Source organism: Rhincodon typus, chromosome 29 (assembly GCF_021869965.1).
Source record: "Rhincodon typus isolate 14 chromosome 29, sRhiTyp1.1, whole genome shotgun sequence".
Taxonomy (NCBI): Eukaryota; Metazoa; Chordata; class Chondrichthyes; order Orectolobiformes; family Rhincodontidae; genus Rhincodon; species Rhincodon typus.
The window spans coordinates 28,349,907-28,370,862 of record NC_063360.1 but is presented as its reverse complement, the minus strand read 5'-3'; the positions used below and the strand labels follow the sequence as shown (position 1 = coordinate 28,370,862).

Genomic DNA, 20,956 nt, shown 5'->3' with positions numbered 1-20,956 from the left:
CATCTCTGTCTAGAGATAGAGCAGCCCTCCGGTCTGGAAGGTCTCTGGTGATTTTACCTTTACTCAGGGCAATTTATAGGAGACATGGGCAGCAATTATTGGTCAACATGTTACAGGTGAATCATGAGCAGTATTGCTCAGGGATAATTTCACCATCAAACAACACTCTTCAGGCTGGCAAACAAATACTAACCAGCACAGACGCACCACATTGACAAGATGTTGGGACATTAAAATACAGTAACGACTCAAGTTACAAGGGAAGCTGGTTATCGGCTGCAGCATAGTCTTTTTTTTTCTTAAATCCACTAGACCAGATACGTTATTACACAGACAAAAAAAACTTAGCAGATCTGGCAGCACGTGTGGAGAAAGAAACAGACTTAACATTTCAGATCTAGTGACTGCTAAGAATTGTTAGACTTCGCCAGCAATTTCTACTTTTGTTTCAGATTTCCAGCATTGGCCGTTCTGTTTTACATTGTAACACACCTGGGAAAGAGGCTGAGACTTGATCCCAGGGACTCCTGGTCGAAATGCTACCAAAGTGCCACCAAAACCATGAAACGCTTTCCACAACTTCCGCCTTTGACAAACCTCACCTGCGCGAATGGGCAAGAACTCGCCTCCAGCCGGGGCGCATGCGCTAGACGGCAACCGTCAGGGCTCGCGCGGCGGACATCCCGCCTAACCCCTCCCGATTGGTCGGTGGGCGCGCGCGAGTCCTCGGCGCCATTGGTCGATACGTGACGTCGGTCAAATACGGTTTTCCCCCCCCCCCCCCCCGACTCCCCCCGCCCTCCGCAGACTCAGGCGCTCGCTCACTCTCCCTTCCTTTCTTTTACCCACGGCGTTCACCCCCTCCGCCCACACTCCCGCTCAGTGCCAACCGACGCGCCTGCGCACTCCCTGTCCCCCTCCACCCCTCCCTGCCCAAAACCATCAGCTTTCGCTTCCGGCCGTCAAGTTGGCTCGAGCGGGTGGGGGTGTATGTGTGTGTATGAGAGAGAGAGAGTCCTCTGAGGAGGAGGAGGGGGGAAGACATTTTATTATTGTTTTGCTTTTTATTTATATGTATGTAGATCATTAGAAGAAAAGACGATTTTTAAAAAAAATCTGAAGAAAAAATATCAAGGGAAAGGAGGAGGTGGTCAAGAGTTTGAGAGGGAAAAATATTTGTCGGAGGAGGATTATGTCTCCACAGTGAAAAAAAATAACCCGGGGGTCTTTTGTGGAGTTTTTTTTTGGAATTTCTTCCGCCTCCCCTTCCCCTCTTCCCTTCATGCTCGCCTTTCTGTGAGGAGAAAATCATCCCCAACATACCTCAGGCTTCATGACTCTCGACTCTATCATGGCGTGCTGCCTTAGTGAAGAGGCGAAAGAATCCAAGAGAATTAACGCCGAGATAGAAAGGCAGCTTCGCAGGGATAAGCGGGATGCACGCAGGGAGCTGAAACTGCTACTCTTGGGTAAGAAAGGCCATGAGGAATAAGGTGTGGAGAGAATTGTAGAGGAGGAGGGGGGGAATACCTTCATTGATTCCTTCATGTTATATTGCATCTTTAGTTTTGTTTGTTGCTAGTAATCCCCATGATTTTAGTCCACCTATCACCGCCCCCACCTCTTTTTCCTCACCATCGCTCTGGTTTCATTTTCCAGTTTGGGATTTAACACGCACTCCGTCCAATAAATAAATCCAGGGTGGTTCTCATCTGTTTTCACTAAAGAAATTTTTTTTTTGACATCTCGTTTCATTTCATCTCACCACATCTTGGTGTTTGCAACTGAGTGTTACCCCTCCTCCAGCAGCCGAGGGGATTGGTAACAAGTCTAAGAAAGGCCTAGGGAAGGCCTGGGGCTTTCAGTGCAATCAGTTTACAGCTACCTAGCTCGTTTCTTTTTGTTTTAATTTAAGGTAGTTATATTTTAAAATGTAATCAGTTCCATTTTAATTTTGTTCGTCATTTCTAAATTGTCTTGGGAATAAAATTAATTCTAACTGATTATGTTAATGTTTAATTATTTTGCTTGTCAAGTTAATTTTCTTCTGCTTGAAGTTAAATTAATGTATATTTTTAGCTGATATTTTGTAATTTGCACTAATTCTTTGGGATGTATTTTTTTGTATAGTGAACTGTGCCTTTTTTTTGTTTTGAAAGGGGTTTCACTATTCTTTCTGAAAACCTGTCATTACATTATGTTTTTGAGATGCTGAAATAGACTTTTTAAAAAAAATTAGGTGAAGGCTTTTTCAAGATGTTTAGAGATTTGTTGTAGCATGAGATCAATTTCTTGTTATGCCACTTAAAATAGTAAAGGTTTAAAGACTTGGTATTTTTTTTCATTTGGACATAAGTGGTTTAGGTTTGTCGAAGGAAAACTGTAGGTTTTGGTTTATGATCCACTCGGTCTTACTAAACTTATAACGATAGCACCTTAAGACTTTAAATTTAGTCATAAAATCAATTAATTCAAACAAGATTTGTAAATGTTATTCTCCAATGTTCTTGCCTAATTTTTGAAAATGTGAAAATGCAAGAAGACCTATGTCTTCCTGATACTGATGGTGCCTACAATACTGCAGTATTGCCATACCAGGGTTATTAGATGTACCGGTGCCAAAAGGGCATCACATTCTAGAGCATCCACTAAGTGAGACTGCTTTCAAATGGAGATTTTTGTACAGCAGTTATAGAAATTAAAAACAAAGTTCTTAGCATGCCATCGTGAAGAGGTCTAATAAATCAGACTACCCTTGTGTGTCTGGTGATCGGAAAGAATTACTTGAAGAAAATAGACAAGTCAAGATCAATGATCACAATAGTTATTTGAAAGTGTGAGGAGTACTGCCTTCCTTCAACTCACAACTGATAACATTACCAGATGCTCATTGTGAATGCAATATTACATACATATATTTCAGTTTATATAAATATTTGAGATTGTAAAGCCCATTCCTTGCATCATTACTCAATTTTAAATAGGATCCATATTCTCATTATCTTTTTTGTGACTCCAGACTGTGTGGATTTGTGGCAATAATTAAAAGCAAATCTATTCAAAATTTCCTTTTTCTAGGTTAAAGTTTACATTTCTTCCCTTTCAGTTTCTTGATGCACAATACAGTTTGTTTGAAGAAGAGCGTGTGCATACAGCTTGCTTTTGGGTTTCTGTTAATGTGACTGGACATGGACATGACTATAGTTGTGTGGGAACGATGCTATCTGAATTCCCCTCCCCCCACTCTGGAAGAAAAGGAAATATTTAGTGTCTGTCTTCCAGCTAATGGCATGAATGTGCATTGAACTGAGTAAGAAGCTACAGACCCCACTCTCTGGCACATCATGTTGTATTTTTCTTCCACTTCCTTTAACTCTGTTTTACAAACCACATTTAATAATTTCTGATCCGTATTTGTCCACTTTTATAGAAGTTTATTGGCTTTTCTGTCTGGTTTCAACTGTCATTTTGATAAATAGAAAATACATTTTGGATCTCATTGGATTACGTGCACTATGAACCAATATAAATTATTCCAATTGGACTGTTAACCCAGAGACCCAGATAATGTTCTGGGGAGGGCTGGATGAACACAGCAGGCCAAGCAGCATCATAGGAGCTTGGCCTGCTGTGTTCATCCAGCCCTGCACCTTATTGTCTCGGATTCTCCAGCATCTGCAGTTCCTACTATCTCTAATGTTCTGGGGACTTGGGTTCAAATCCTGTCATGGCAGATGGTGGACTTTGAATTCAATAAATACCTGGAATTAAGAATCTATTGACGACCATGAATCCAATGTCGGTATTTGGAAAAACTCATCTGGTTCACTAATGACCTTTTGAGAAGGAAACTGCCATCCTTACCTGGTCTGGCCTACATGTGACTCTAGACCCACAGCAATGTGGTTGACTCTTAACCGCCCTCCGGGCAATTCAGGATGGGCAATAAATGCTGCTTGGTCAGCGACGCCCTCATCCCGTGAATAAATAAAGAAAAAAACAAGCATATTTGTAACTTGAAGTTTGCAAGTTGTAAACGAGTATATCCAACACCAATCTGTTATTGTTTGTCATAGTTGTATATTTCAGAACGCAATTACAGTTATGTATTTTAGAAAACGAAGAAGAGGTGCAAGTGCTGGTTTTGCCTTCGTGGAAGGAACAGAAGATAGATTCATGTTGTGATTTGTGGAATGTTTCTGCTTTCAACTCAGATATTTAGAACTCGGTTTCAAACCTATTCCAGACAAGTGAGTGAGTGATAAGCGATCTTTAAGGAACATGTTTCAGTTGAGTTATGTCTGAGGCACATAAGATGTGGGGGCAGCAGTAGGCCATTCAGCCTACCAAACCTGTCCACCACAAGGAATTGAATTGCAAAGTGTTCCAGTAAATGGGTACTGTCATTTAAACTACAGAGATAGCTGTTGTGGGCAGTGGAAGCATTTTTAATTAGTATGTTGAGATGACTTTCTAAGTTGAGCTTGAGGCATGTTATTAAATTGTGCAAGGGGAGTTTTACTCTCCAACTGATCATGCACTCGCTGACTTGTGACTAATGTCAAAATATTCCGTTTCATTCCTAGCAGTAGCATGTGGCACGTCAAAGACAAATGTAGAATCAAAAATTGAATATTTTTAGTTTGAAATTACACAATTAGTATAAAATTATTATTATTTAAATGGGCAGTTTTGATATCATTGTACTGCATTGTTGGGAAATTCTCATACAAACCCTCCTTACTAGGAAGAAACCAGTATCCCAGTAAGATTTTTTTCATCTGAGTTGAAGTTGTATGGTAATCCCATGTTTATGTTATAAAACAGAATGAAACACAAATGGTTACTGTTAATTTTATGATTATGGAGAACCACTTTGAAATGAGAAATTAGAAGTATCATGGGAAAAACTGAGAACTTTGGCACCCTTTAAGATTTGATTCTTTTTGCAGTGTAATTTAAGTTCATAATAACAAAGTATTTTAGCAAACGTCAGAAAATAATCTTCAGTTGGGAAGATCTGTGTAAACAAATTGATTTTATGAGATAACAAGGTGTAGAGCTGGATGAACACAGCAGGCCGAGCAGGAAAGCTGACGTTTCGGGCCTAGACCCTTCTTCAGAAATGGGGGAGGGAAAGAGGGTTCTGAAATAAATAGGGACAGAGGGGGAGATGGATAGAGGAGAAGATGGGTGGAGAGGAGACAGACCGGTCAAAGAAGCGGGGATGGAGCCAGTAGAGGTGAGTGTAGGTGGGGAGGTAGGGAGGAGATAGGTCAGTCCGGGCAGGACGTACAGGTCAAGGGGGCGAGATGAGGTTAGTAGGTAGGAGATGGGGGTGGGGCTTGAGGTGGGAGGAGGGGATAGGTGGGAGGAAGGACAGGTTAGGGAGGCGGGGATGAGGTAGGGGGACGGGAGATTTTGAAACAGCCACCAACCTCCGGATCCAACGCATCATCCTCCGACACTTCCGCCATCTGCAATCCGACCTCACCACCAAAGACATTTTCCCTCCCCACCCTTATCTGCTTTCCGAAGGGGTCACTCTCTCCGTGACTCCCTTGTCCGCTCCACACTCCCCTCCAGCCCCACTACACCCGGCACTTTTCCCTGCAACCGCAGGAAATGCTACACCCTGCCCCTACACCTCCCCCCTCGCCCCTACACCTCTCCCCTCCCCCCCATCCCAGGCCCCAAGAAGACTTTCCACATCAAGCAGAAGTTCACCTGCACATCTGCTCATGTGGTATACTGCATCTGCTGTTCACGTTGTGGCCTCCTCTACATCGGGGAAACCAAGCAGAGGCTTGGGGACCGCTTTGCAGAACACCTACGCTGGGTTCGCACTAAACAACTGCACCTCCCAGTCGCGAACCATTTCAACTCCCCCTCCCATTCCTCAGACAACATGTCCATCTTGGGCCTCCTGCAGTGCCACAACGATGCCACCCGAAGGTTGCAGGAACAGCAACTCGTATTCCGCTTGGGAACCATGCAGCCCAATGGTGTCAATGTGGATTTCTCAAGCTTCAAAATCTCCCCTCCCCCTACCGCATCCCAAAACCAGCGCGGCTCATCCCTGCCTCCCTAACCTGTCCTACCTCCCACTATCCCCTCCTCCCACCTCAAGCCCCATCCCCATCTCCTACCTCCTAACCTCATCCCGCCCCCTCGACCTGTACGTCCTTTCCGGACTGACCTATCTCCTCCCTACCTCCCCACCGACACTCACCTCTACTGGCTCCATCCCTGCCTCTTTGACCTGTCTGTCTCCTCTCCACCTTTCTTCTCCTCTATCCATCTTCTATCCGCCTCCCCCTCTCTCCCTATTTATTCCAGAACCCCCTTTCCCTCCCCCATTTCTGAAGAAGGGTCTAGGCCCGAAACGTCAGCTTTCCTGCTCCTATGATGCTGCTTGGCCTGCTGTGTTCATCCAGCTCTACACTTGTTATCTCAGATTCTCCAGCATCTGCAGTTCCTACTATCTCTTGATTTTATGAGGTTGTGTTTGATCACCTAATGGCATAAATTTGGTGTTTTAAAGTATTATTTTAAAAAGTGTAATTGGGCTTTGAGGTTGGTTTCATTTGTAAAATAAGTTTTTGGGCGTTGTGGAAGTTGTGATAACGCAAATTTGAATTTAAATCCAATATTTTCAGGTTATCGTATTTACATTTTTAAGAAGTGCAACGGACAAGAAAATGTGTATGAAAGTGTATTGTGGATGGGTTGGAACGTACACACACACTTTGGTTTAGAAGTGATACACATTGTTCCTAAGACTGATTTGAAATCCTTAAGCATGCTTATGTTTGAGAAAGGTTAGAGTTGTTTTATATAGAAAATTGAAAGGACTTATTTACATGGAACATAGATGTTTTAGATTGAGCTTATTTGCTCATTGTTGGGGTCAGCCTCAGGAGTAATACGTGTTCCATCATAGAATGAATTGCAGATCTGCTTGTGATTGCACCCACTGAGGGTTTAATGTTTTAAATCTCCCGCATAGTACAACTGCCAATTGAACAAAGAGAGTTGGGGTTAAAGTGAAGGCATAAACTTTAGTGGCAGTAATATGTACTTTGTTTCACCGGACAGCAAAAAGGAGATTGGCAGTGACAAAGTGATTGGATAACATGGGGAGAAGGGAGATTGTATTGATATAGTGTTTGGTGGAGCAAACAAGAGCAACAACATTTTTACTGTGATAGAGATAGTAGGAACTACCGATGCTGGAGTCTGAAGGTGGATGAACACAGCAGGCCAGGCAGCATCAGAGAAGCAGGAAAGCTGACGTTTTGGGTCTGGACCCTTCTTCAGAAAAAAACATTTTTACTGCACCTTGAATGTAATTGAATGTCCAAGGAGCCCATAAAAAGAAAACACATTGAGGACACGTGACCAAATGTTTACTCAAAGGTGTATCTTTCAAGCAGAATTTTTAAACTACGCAAGTGAAATGGAAAGGTTTATGGAGGGTTTTCTAGAGCTTTAGGGCCTCGAGCTGAAGGCCTAGCCATTATCGGTGCCACAATTAAAATAGAGGATGTTCAAGACCAAAATTGAAGGAGAGTCAGGAAGTTCTTTCTGCAGAGCGGTGATGGATGCACAGAACCATGTATGAGTCGGTTTATGGACAGTGTCTTGAACAATAGGAACCCCAAGTGAGGTTTGATGGGATGCTGGTCAACAATATGATGCTGCAATAGTTCAGGGTAGCAAGTCCAGTTTCAGCAGCAGATGAGCTGAGGCAAAATTCTCTAAAGTGTTTTATTTAAATGGGAATCAAATGTGAGGAAAAAGTGGGAGAAATTGTCAAAGTCAAGGGCAAAAGTATAATGTGTACGGAGGCCTTTGAAAATAGAACAAGATGTGCTATAATTGAGGATTTTGGGGAGACATTTGGGGAAAAAAGGCAGTGACCCAATGGGTCACCGAAGGGAATGCCAAAATCAATAGTTTCAGGAAGTTTTCAGTGGCAGGGTTGAATGAAGCTGTAGAGAACCCTATAACCTTGGATGAGAATTTAGAAATATAATAAAGGTGTTGGGGAATTAGGAAGTCAGTGGAGACCAAAGAGTTGTAGAATAACAACATTTTCTATGAGACATTGATATTGATGCAATGATATGGACCGTGACTGCTCCCTGTGATTGTCTTTCACAAGTGAAGTTATTTTGCACGATACAGCAGATTGAACTTTTGGTGAACTTGCTTATGGTGAAACAATTGTGTACTTTAGATTTGTTGAAAACTATCTTTAATAAATTGTGCTGAAGGGATGTTCCATTATAGTAGATGTTCCTCTGTATTGAGGATTAATTTGTTGTATCCGTCAATTTAGTTGCTGTAATGAAATGTATCGTACTGTGCATTATGTTGTATTTTGATCGAAATGCTCACAGGTGGGGCAAGTGCTTGAGAATTTTTTCGATTTACCACAGAATATGATTGTATCGTTAGGGATAGAGATTCTGTACAAATTGAAACAAAAACCAGTTTTGTAAAAATCCCAGGAAAGAGGATTTGGCATAAGTTCATGGTTACAATTTTCTAGTTACTATCTTGGTATTGAATTTTTTCCTAGGCATTTGCTAGTATCTCTATGTAGACTGTAACTTAGGTCAGTTTTTCATTTGTTGGATGACTATTTTAAATATGTCGTAGATAATTTTCACCTTGAAAGATAACAATAATGGAAAATTGAGGATACATCAAAAATTATATGGAAATTTTACGGTTGGGTCTTGTATTGTTGGGCCAAATGGCTTGTTTCCACACTGTAGGGATTCCATGAATTTAAAAAAAATGTTTTAAGTATAGGAAGTAGTATGAGGAGATGAGTTTGTAGACATTGAATGTCTGTAAGTGTGAAGTTCTTCCAGTAGGAATGACACATTGTTTGGAGAGTATAAGGGTGCATTTTAAAAAAAAATTAAGATACATGAAAAAAAATTGGATGCTGCCTAAATGTAGCACTTTCGTAGTTGTACGTGAAAAGCTTCAAATAGATAACTCCTGTGTAAAGGAGTTAAATGTTAATTATGCAGCAGCATTATCAGACCTTGATCTATATATGTAGAATACAGTATTTATTGCTTGTATGTATTATGCTGTCTGAATTTAGAGTTAAATAAAGAAGGGTAGGAGAGTGCTGATATGGAACATAAATGCTGACATGGAAGTGTTGACTGAATACTCTGTTTCTGTTCTTTAAAATACTTCTCTAATACTTGAAATAACTTTTGCATGAGTCAGTGGAAGTTAAGAAAAATTTAAGCAGTTGGGTGTTTGCCTGTAGCACTGGTGAGCTTTTGTGTGCGATTACTACTATACATGCACATTCAGTACTATCGGCAGAATGTTGTAACTAAGCAATTTAATGTTAGTTGTCGGCATCCATGATGACTTATGGCATTATCTATTTTGTAGTCCACGTCAGCTGATTTGAGCAAGACTGGATATGTTCATCCTACCCTTGAAGGAGATGACCACCTCTTATTTGTGAACTTGGTCATGAGTTACTCTTTAGGATTTGAGGGGGTCGGTTAGCTCAGTTAGCTGGATGGCTGATTTCTGATGCAGAGTGACACCAACAGCATAGCTTCAGTTCCTGTACTGGCTGAAGTCACCATGGAGGTCCTGCCTTCTCAACCTTGCTCCTATCCTGGGATGTGATGACACTTGAGTTAAGCCATCACCAGTTACCCCTCTCTCTACTGTGAGAGTACCCCTGTGGTCCTCTGGGACTACGACAACTATAAAAGTTATGATTTGCAGAGAATTCAACAAGTTCGCGTAAATGTTTTCTTGTAAATGACTTTTTATGTAACAACATCATTGTAGTTCCCCTTGCTTTATAAACTATTTATTTCCCACCCCGAAGGCTACTTACAATTCTCTTTTCTGCTTCAGCTGTTCTATCGCTTGTTTGACCTGCTGGAAGATTTCAGTTTTTATATCTGGTATTTTTATGAATCCTTTTTGGATTTTGCTCACTGGAAAAACAGGTTTTCTCAAGTGTACAAAAGTTTTGTTCCCACGTGAATTAGTTTTTTTTAAATCTTGTAGTTATCCTCATTTGTTTAGCTTTTGTAATGTACACTGTGAGCGCTGGTTCCAGGAAAGATTTGAACTATGAATGCTTCATTAATGCTGCTCTGTGGTTAGCTGGTAGGCTTTGAAGTGGATTCTGAGGTTAAGTTTTTTTTACACATAGCTGAAGTTGATATCTTGGTTAGATTGTCAGTTAGTACTTTTTTTAAATGAAGCTTGAATGGGAAAAGATCATTGTTCATTCTCACAGTATGCACTAATACACAAAAGTAGTGGTCTCCCATAAGACGAATCAAGACAAAAGTTGTTTTGAAAAAGAATTTGTGGATGTAAGAATGGTCATGATGTATTACCATTTAACCCATTCATCTCCAATTTCCCTTTTTACATCTCTTCTCCTTGTTTCAAGTCCATGCCAGTTCTCTTGACGTTGACCTCGTCAAATCTGAGACTAGGTCTCTACTCCTCCCTCTGCAACTGGATCCTCGACTTCCTGACCCACAGATTGCAATCGGTGAGAATAGGCAACAGTACCTCCTCAATGACAATCCTCAACACTGGGACCCCGCAAGACCATGTACTCAAACCCCTTACTATATTCCTGTACCCACATGACTGTGTGGCCAAATTTTATCCTGACTCCAGCGACAAGTTTGCTGACAACATCATTGTTGTAGGCTGGACCTCAAACAATGACAAGACAGAATACAGGAAAGAGAGTGCATGTTGTAAAGATATTGATCTCTCCTTCAAAATCAGGAAAATGAAAGAACTGGTCATTGAATTCAGGTAGCAAGATTGAATGCATGTTCCTATCTACATCAGTGAAGCCGAGATGGACATGGAAGATTGTATCAAGTTCCGAGGAGCGACCATCATCAATCTGCCCAGGTTCACCCACGTGATGCGACAGTCAAGAAAGCACAACAACACCTGTTTTTCCTCAGGAGGCTAAGGAAATTTGGCATGTCTGTAAAGACTCTTATAGATGCACCATGGAAAGTATTCTATTCAGATGCATCACAGTGTGATATGACAACTGCTCTTTCCAGGATCTTAAGAAACTACAGCGAGTTGTGAACACAGCCCAATCCATCATGCAAGCCAATCTTCTATCCGTTGACTCTAACTATACTTCTTGCTGCTTTGGAAAGGCAGCCAGCATGGTCAAAGACCCATCTCACACCAGTTATAATCTCTTACAACCTCTTATTGCAGGCAGAAGATAGAGAAGCTTAAACACAGACCAACAGATTCAAGAACAGCTCCTTCACCGTTGTTATTAGACTTCTGAATTGGCCTTTCAAATTTCAAAATTACTGATGATCTCGCTCGTTATGCACCTTCTGTGTAGCTGTAACAACGTTGTATTCCTCCTTTATTCTATTACCCTTATGTACTTTGTATGGTATGGTCAGCCTGTACTGCACACAAAATAAAACACTTTCCTGTACCTAGGTACATGTGACAATAATAAATCAAACCATAAATTGATCCAGCTTTCTTCTGCGATTACAGTGAAATTTACCTATGCGACTCTTTGTACTTTTGTCAAGGTCAGTGGCTCAGTGGCAGCATCCCTCGCAACCAAACGTTATGGGTTCAAGTCCCATTCCATAGCTCATTGGCCACAGAAGAAGCATTCATGACTTCGTTCGAGCAGTTTGATCATTGATGTGACTCCAACCTATTCTGCAAAATGTCTCCTAAGGGTACAAAGATGTGTAAAGATGGAAAACAAACGTACTAACCCTCTGTTTATAATTTTTTAAGGTATTTCTCAACTTTTAGAAACATTTATTTCAACATATATACAAGTAATTGTTTATTTCATTTTGGTTAAGAAAGGAATGTCAGAATCTTACCTTCACAGTTAATGCATTTGTGATTTGTAAATTCAGCCTGTGGATTTGAGTATGGACTTTTCTCTTGGGTGATTGCATAAAAATGTGCAGCAAAGTTATATTGTGATACAAGCCCATGTAAGGGCCAAATGTTTTGAATAAAATCAGCTTTGACTTGGGTAGTAAGTACGAGAGTTCAAAATGTGCTAGTTCTAGATATGTTTCATTCCTGACTAATACTTAATTTTGGAGCTATGCCAATTACATGTAAAATTTCAGGCAATTTCACTTGTTTTGGCCCACCGGTGACTGACGTAATATTTAACCTTGCATAGGAAAAATAAGATTCTGATTCAGAAGTAAGATTTTCGACTATTTTGAATGTTGGTGTTGACTGAAACCTATAGATTTAAACAATTGAAATAGTGTAAATTTGTACAAGTGAATGCTCTTTACTGTAGCTGAAGACAAAAATTCCACAACTATTTATCTGTCAATTTAAGTATGTGATTAACCTACCATTATTCACTTTTGAAGAAAAAGTTGACTTCCATGTAATTAAACTACATTATGACATGAGACTCAAATCAGTTTGAGGAAGGAAAAGAAGCCCAACAGACATTTGCTGACTAAGTTGTCGCATCATTGTGGTTGAGCTTAATACCTGTTAAAATGCACATCTTGATTTTACATATTTAAATACATATTTAGTATTGGACTTGAGGGTAGCTTAAAAACATGTAAACAGGTCGTCTGATCATATCACGTAGAAATAATCCTTTGTGTCATAATACTTGTTTTATCCATCAATGGTTTATGCATTTTTCTAAGAACTTGGAATAGAGCATTCAGGAGGATCATTGATGATAGCATGACAAGACTTTTTTTAAGCCATGCTGACTTGAGTTTGACAGCAATAACTCAGTTAGGTTGGACATGTTCCATTTGAATAGATCTGAGTGTAGGAAATTTGAGCTAATTTGGAGATGTGACTGAAGAAATAATAAAAGGTGAATTATAAAGTGGCTTTTTTGAAGACAACGAGCGATGTAACTCAATGATAAGAATTCCAAAAATAGAAGGATAATGGTGGCAGAAGGTTTTTCCATTGGTATTGGAGAAATTAGATAGCTGCATGTACTGCATAATGGAGTAGTAAAAAATGTTGGCTTAAGGCTGTATGAAATTGTCAACCTGGAATGGAGCATTTAACTGAAGAGATTTGAAGAGGAGGATTTGTGTTTTAAAATCATTGTACTGATTGGAAAACTAACAGATTACTGCTAAGGGATTGAGATGTTGGAATGGTATATGATGTTCTGGTTGAATTGGGACTGGTGTAAAATGAAATGCATGAGACTAGTGGGGATAAACCTGCAGCAAATGAACTGCCAGGTAGTGAAAATATGGACTAACCTTTAAGCAGCATTTAGTAAGGAAGAAAAATAGGTGACGTTCTGCAAGTTGAAGAATACAAGGAAAACTTGTTTAGTCCAAGGTGATATTAGTGCATTAAGTAATTACAAATTCTTTAAATGGAGGAGCACTTAAAAAAAAAAATGCAGTAGGTAATTTAATACTGACACTAAGGATGACTCCAGGACATTTTAATAAAAGGTTTATTTTCTTAGGAAGAGGCTGTGTAACAAAATCTAATGTTTAAACTCTGTCTTAGGGAATGTGATCTCCTTTGCACTTTCTGCTAGCGAAATTGATACTTAGAGCTTTCCTCCCACTTTTTCAATGTATCAAATTTGGGAAATGTTAAAACACTACATTAGCCGGAGAGGGAAAAGCAGAAATTCAAATGTGTGGACCTAAAAATGAAAGCAAACAAATTGATGGAAGAATTAAATAAAACCAGGAATGATAGTTGTTGGAAACCTGAAACAAAAAGCGAAATTGCTGGTGAAACTTAGCAGGTCTGTCAGCATCTGTTGGTAGAAAGCAGAGTTTATGTTTTCAATTCACTGACTCTTCAGTGATGCTTTCTTCCCACAGATACTGCCAGACCTGCTGAGCTTCACAACAATTTCTGTTCTTGTGTTTGATGAAAGAAGTGTTAATCTGAGTGCTGGACGCAAGCACGGGGATAAGTATTTTTCTTCACCTTCCCAAAGGGTTTTGTTTGTTTTTACATTGTTAATCTCATGACTGAAAATTATTTTGTGTTGTTGATATCACACTTTTTAAGACTTAACCCATTGTATACTTTCCTGGTAAATCGGCTGGGTGTTTTTTTGTGTGTACTTGAGTAATACAGTTGTCAAGCTCTTCTGTTGGGCAGATGGTTGTTTCCGCATTGCAGACAGGAGTTGCAGGTTTGGGCCATGTGGAAGCCCGATGCAGCTGATTCCATGGTAATTGCCTGGAAAGTTGAAAATTGGGCCATTACCTGGCAGACACAGAGTTGAAACCTTGGATTGTTGCAACACACTTAGGAACAGGAGTAGGCCATTTACCTCCTTGAGCCAGCTCTGCTATTCAATAAGATCATGGCTGATTTGTGGCCTAATTCCATATGCCTGCCTTAAGGTATCCCTCGATGCCCTTAACAAAAATGCGCCTATCTCAGATTTAAATTTAAAATTTGAATTAACATCGACAGCCATTTCAGGAAGAATTCCAAATCTCCACTACCCTTTGCATGTAACAATGACTTCTAATATTTCTTCTGAATGGTCTGGCCCTAATTCTTATGTCAGTTGGTTCTAGAATCTTTAACCAGTGGAAATAGGGTACTAAAGGTAAACTATCTTACCCTGTTACTACATGAAGATCTCAATTGGATCACCCCTTAGTCTTTTAATTTCCAGAGAATAAAGGCCTAATTTCTCTAATCTCCCCTCAATTTAACCCCTAACGTCCAGGGCTCCTTATGAACCTGCATTGTACTCCCTCCAGGGCCAAAGCATCCTTCCTAAAGTGTGGTGCCCAGATCTGCTCACAGTACTCTAAGAAGGGTTTTGTATAATTGCAGCATAACATCTGCATCCTTATGAGGACCAGCGTTCTGTCTTGAATATTTTCTGCACCTGTTCATGACATTTTAAAGAGCTATGCACCTGAACCCCACCCCATCCCCCAAATCTTGCAGGTCATCCGCTGTAGTTAACTTTGTGCCTTTAAAAAAAATACCCTGCCCTATCCTTCTTCATTCTGAAATGGATAACCTCTCACATGCTTACATTAAGATCCATTTGCCACAGCTTTTACCCACTGCCCATTTACCTAATCTAATGATATCCTGTTGTAATTGTGTTGATGACAACACTGTCTACAATGCTGCCCAATTTTTGTCATTAGCAAATTTGGACTTTTGACTTTTTATGCTATTATCCAACTTATTAATATTGTGAATAATTGCGATCCAACAGAGGTCCTTGCAGGACATTACTAGTCAAGTCCTGCCAATGTGAGCAATTACCCGTTATTCCAACTCTGTTTGCTGCCATTCAACCAATTTCCTCTTCATGTCAGTAATTTGCCCTTAATTCCATGAGCTTCCACCATAGCTAACGGTCTTACGTGGAACTTCATCAAAAGCCATCTGGCAGTCCGCATAAACAACGTCCATCAACTTGCCTCCGCCCATTACCTTTGTCACCTCTTGTAAAAGCTGAGATTTGCCAGGCATGACCTACCCTTCGTAAGGCTTTGACTGTCTCTGATTAACTGAAATGTTTCAACATGATCAGTTACCATAACCTTGATTATAGATTCCAACAACTGATGTCAGGTTAACTAGTCTGTAATTCCCTGGTTTCCCTCTCACTCTTAAAGAATGGAGTTTCTATGAGTTCCTGAACCCAGGAACTCTGCCAATGCCCTAATCCTAATCTTTCAATGTGCTTTGCTACCCCCTTTTAATACCCCTATATAGAAACCATCAAATTCTGGGGATTTGTCACTGTTCAGTTCCATTAGTTCCCCCCATTATTGATGATTTATTTAAGGTAATTTTACTTAGGCCCTGTCCTTGATCCTATGTCAATTTCTTTGGGACTTCTGGCAGTAATGTGACTAGTTAGTCAGGAGTTGTCACAGAAATTGAAACCTACTTAACTCCTGGCTAATTATGTAACTGTGAACTCCTTGACTCACCATCCTGGTTCACCCACACAGCCAATGTGATCGTGCCCCCACACAAGCCCATCTTAAGCCTCCTCTGTCTTTTCAGCGCCAATCTACTCCAAATTCTTGTGCTCTGCTTCAGCTCAGAAGTTTGCTTTAAAAACTGCATCTGAGGGAAGTGGATAATTTTCAGTTTGATCTTGATTTCCGATCCAGATCAGAAGGTACAAAAACAGAAGTTGCTGGAAGAGCTCAGCAGGTTTGGCAGCAGAACATTCTGAGGAAGGGTCACCAGGCCCGAAACGTTCACTGTGATTTTGTTTTTCTTCACGGATGCTGCCAGACCTGCTGAGCTTTTCCAGCAGCTTATATTTTTGCTTCTGATTTACAGCATCTGCAGTTCTTTCGGTTTTTATCCAGATCGAAGATTTTGCTCACTCTTTTAATGCTCAGTCTTGTATATGACATGACTGCATCACATTGCAGGTACTGATGCAAGCAGGGTAAGTATCTCACTCCGTATGATTAAAAAACATAATTAGCAAGTAAGAAACCAGGGATCAATTTTAAAGCAGTCTAATCAGTGGGGACAAAAGGATCAAATTTAGTCATTGCTCATCCTATTATCTGAATTTCTTGGAAAAGAAGGCTTTTGATTTTTCTTTGATTCCTTTTTTCCTGACTATTTAAAGGATTGAAGTTGTAAATGTGAGTGGATCTGTGATAGATTTCAGTATTGACAAGAAACCCACTTGGACAATATAGGTAAATGTTATGGCTACTAAATCAAGTAAGGAGCAAGGTATTCAGTGTCTGTCTAGGTTATCCCTAATTCCTAAGGAAGTTTGGTCTACAAGGCACATCAAGAATGCAACCCCTCGTTGGTTTCAGATATAGCACAGTTGAGAAGCTTGACACCGTCCTTATCAAAACCAAACACTTGATAAAGCATTCTCTGCTTCTTCCATCAGCATACCATGGTTGTGGCATGTAATACGTGCACAGTATTATTTTTCTAAAGCTTCTTGGTACCAATTCATGAGACAGTGACTACAGAAGTAAAAAGGCAGTTGTTGCATCGTGGTACTATCACCTCTCGATCATGTTACACGCCATTTTCTAGTGGGCATATATCTCAGTTCCTTATTCTTCAGGACTTAGAGGATTTCTGCCCAAACAGAATTCTGAAGATACTTTAGTGATCTGACATGCAGCTGCTCAGGATGGCCCTCTATCACATTGTCAAAGATGTGAATATTGAGTAATAAAATGCTAGTGATACGTGTACTCTGCAATTCAATTGGCATTTGTGTAACGTGAATGTTATTTGCGCCATGTCAGCCTAAGCTTGGATATTGTCCAGATCTTGTTACATTTGAACATTGACTGCTTCAGCATCTGAGGAGTCACGAATGATGCTGAACATTGTGCAGTCATTGGTGAACATCCCCACTTTTGACCTTATGATGGAGGGAAAGTCATTGAAGCTGCTGAAGATGTTTGGGCCTAGGACACTATCCTGAGAAACTCCAGACATGTCTTGGAGCTGAGATCATTGACTTCCAACAACCACAACCATCTTCCTGTGTGACAGGTATGACTCCAATTAGTGGAGAGATTGCCCCTGATTCCCAAAAAACTGCTAGTTTTGCTAGGGCTCCTTCATGCCACATTTGGTCAAATGAGGCCTTGATGTCAAGGGCTGTCATTCTTGGATCACAATATGATGTGGGAAACGTAGGCATTTAAATGGGTGCAATTAAGAATTGTTGTAGTTGATGTTACTATGATTACAGTTGAAGTTGTGCTAGCATCGGTTGTGATAAACTGTACTTGAGAAACAAAATAGAAATTGCTGTATGACCCACATGTCAATGTGCAGCATACTGCACATACAAAGAAAGGAGACAATAACATTGTGTTTATAATGTCATTGTGGTTATATGTGAAAACCTGAAAATAGGCAGAGCTCAGCAGGTCTGACAGCATCTGTGAAGGTAAAAACAGAGTTAACGTTTCAAATCCGGTGACCCTTCCTCAGAACTGATGGTGTCTGGGAAAACGTCAGTTTATATGCAGAAAATAGGGAGGTGGGTGGCGTAGGGAGTAAACGAAAGGATAGAGCCCAAAGAGAGAGAGAGACCCTTAGCAACACCTTTGTCTGTCCAACTATCAGGCTGGGAGAGTGAATAGTTGTTAATGGGGACTGTTAGTGACTAACAACAGGGGGTGTGTAACGGCAGGCTATGTGGTAACAAGGCCTGGTGTGTGGGGTAGGGGGCTGGGACATGGGAGAGTTTAGGCCCTAAAATTATTGAACTCGTTATTGAGTCCGGAGGGCTGTCGGGTCCCCAAGCAGAAAATGAGGAAAAAGACCCTGAACTACTTGCTGCCTGCCACTTCAATGCACCACCCTGTTCCCTGGCCAACATTTCTGTCTCTGGCTTGCTGCAGTGTTCCAGTGAAGCCCAATGCCAGCTGGAGGAACAACACCTGATTTTCCGCTTGGGGACCCGACAGCCCTCCGTACAGCAACTTTGTTTTTGTTCCTGATTTACAGCATCTGCGGTTCTTTTGGTTTTTAAATGGGCAGAACAGTTGTGTTGATGGCACAGTTTCACCAATGAATAGCTAATCCATTGATCAGAAAGTTTGCCTTCTAGCCTATGCCACACTTGCTGATCTGAAATGCTGATTAAGAAGCTACAGGTAGCCCAGACTGGTACTGACTCTCGGGTCTGTAAGAGTACATATGTTCATAGTCTAGGTTCACGATGGCCTCGTGAACAAGGTTAAAAGAACGACTTCCCATGCAAGAAACTGAAGCCTTCTCCATAGAGAAAGAAAATAGGCAGAAAATTCAAGATCATATAGATTACTGAAGTATTCATGGGCTATAGAACAATATTGTATTCTTTGAAGGATTAGCTGTTAACTGACATTTACACCAAGTTGTTGGAAAGATGAGAGTTAATTAGAATGTCAAGGTTTCAGGAGATGCACACTTCTAATCTGCAGAGTTGTGTGTTTTTAAAATAGTGTTTTTTGCAATTATGTAAAGTTACTTGCAACTCTTTTGTACCAGAAGGCTTCTATAGCAACAAGTTAGTCTATCATAGCCAAACGAACAAACATCTTAAATGACATGTCCACCACATTTCCAAATGTAATAGGACTGGGGATGACTAGCCTATGGTGTTAGACATCCAGAAAACTAAGTCCGATTTCTATGCATAATCTGTTTTAAGCACATTCAGTGATAATTTGGTGTTCATGACAATATGGTGCAGGTGAGTTAAAAGGTGTGTTTTTTCTCTGCAGCTATTTATAGGGGTTGAAAATAACACTTGGTAATGGGGTGAGTGTTCTAGGCAACATTTATTTTGGCAGGGGGGGTGCACAAGTTGCTCTTGAGAACACTACTGTGTGGTGAATATTGTTCCACAGTGCTATCTGTTCTCAACACAGATGCTGCCAGACATGCTGAGATTTTCTAGCAATTTCTGTTTTTGTTTCAGATTTCTATTACTTGCAGTTCTTTAGGCTTTTTAACACAATTTTTTACACAAAATATGTTGTTCATATGGGTAACACTGATACTGACATTCCACAGTTCACATCAAATAGATCCGTTAGACTTCTAAGCAAATCCATCCCCACCCTCACCTCAAAGTAAGTGGAAGCGATGATCAAATCTCTCCATGTATGATCTTTTGATCTCTCAGCCCTTGATCTCTCTGCCTATAAAGTCTGTCTGTGTGCTCTTCTCTCTGTGCACCTGACGAAGGGACTGTGCTGCAAAAGCTTGTGATTTCAGATAAACCAGTTGGACTACAACCTGGTGTCGTGTGACTTCTGACTTTGTCCACCCCAGCCCAATACCGGCACCTCCACATCTGAACTAATAGTGGTATAGGATTTCTTCTGATCCTTGATAGCTTGCAGGACATTTTCAGAGCCCTCACTCCTAATGCTTCTAGGGTTTAAGGTGAGGGGGGCAAGATTTAAAAGGGACCAATGGGGCAACTTTTTCATGTGGAGGGTGGTGCGTGAATGGAACAATCTGCCAGAGGAAATGGTGGAGGCTTGTATAATTGCAACATTTAAAAGTCATCTGATTGGATATTTAAATAGGAAGGGTTTAAAGAATAAAGGGACAAATGCTGGCAAATGGGACTAGATTTATTTAGGATATCTTTTTAGCATAGACGAGTTGGATGAAGGCTCTGTTTCTGTGCTGTACATCTCTAATGATGCTATGGTTCTATCTAATTGCACAGAGATCTCCACATCCTCTTGAGGCTTCTCATTGAGTCCTCCACATACAGTCTGTATATTTTGGTTACCTTCTCAGCAGTGCAACTGGACGCAACACTGCCTGACCAGGACTCTGCTTCTGTCTCCGTCTGAGCGGTTCCCCAGCTGCTTTTAATGTTTCAATTTTTCGTCAGTGCTCCCAAACCTGTACTGAGTGATCTTCTGAAATCTTCAGTAAGTCTTGGTCTTATTGTTGGATAGAATTGAAGTTGCTTGATGATTGCATCTTGGAGTTAGGTGTGGTCTGTTACAATTCAGATTATTAGAAAATCCGGCACAGTTAGATACAACAGGAAATGACAGGAGCTACATTCTTTCAGGGAAGTGGTGACAATGATGACAGGGGGTCAGCAGATAAATGAGTTGCCACCTGATCAGTCATTTGGACTGCTCTTTTAGCCACACTATTTATGAATAGTCCAGTTAAGTTTTTGGTTCATGGTAGCCCCTAAAGATGTTGATGGTGGAGGATTCAGTGGTTGTTATGGGAAGCAGATTAGACTGTACATGGATAACAAGGTGTAGAGCTGTATGAACACAGTAGGCCAGGCAGCATCAGAGAAGCAGGAAAGCTGACGTTTCAAGTCTGGACCCTTCAGAAGGGTCCAGACCCGAAGCGTCAGCTTTCCTGCTCCTCTGATGCTGCCTGGCCTACTGTGTTCATA

General features: G+C 40.7%; 1 protein-coding gene across 3 annotated transcripts in view; it reads left to right on the top strand.

Moving 5' to 3' along the window:
- Positions 1-874: 874 nt before the first annotated feature.
- The window catches only part of LOC109914422 (guanine nucleotide-binding protein G(q) subunit alpha), a 99,120-nt gene continuing 79,038 nt past the window's right edge, over positions 875-20,956 (top strand). Inside the window, exon 1 of one of the 3 annotated variants that reach the window (XM_020514012.2) lies at positions 875-1,469. In XM_020514012.2, the coding sequence (XP_020369601.1) occupies positions 1,334-1,469 (136 nt within the window). In that variant the 5' untranslated portion in view covers positions 875-1,333. Of the gene's footprint in view, positions 1,494-11,706; positions 11,830-20,956 lie in introns of those variants that run through there. The other 2 variants (XM_048613959.1, XM_048613958.1) reach the window with 2 other exon arrangements.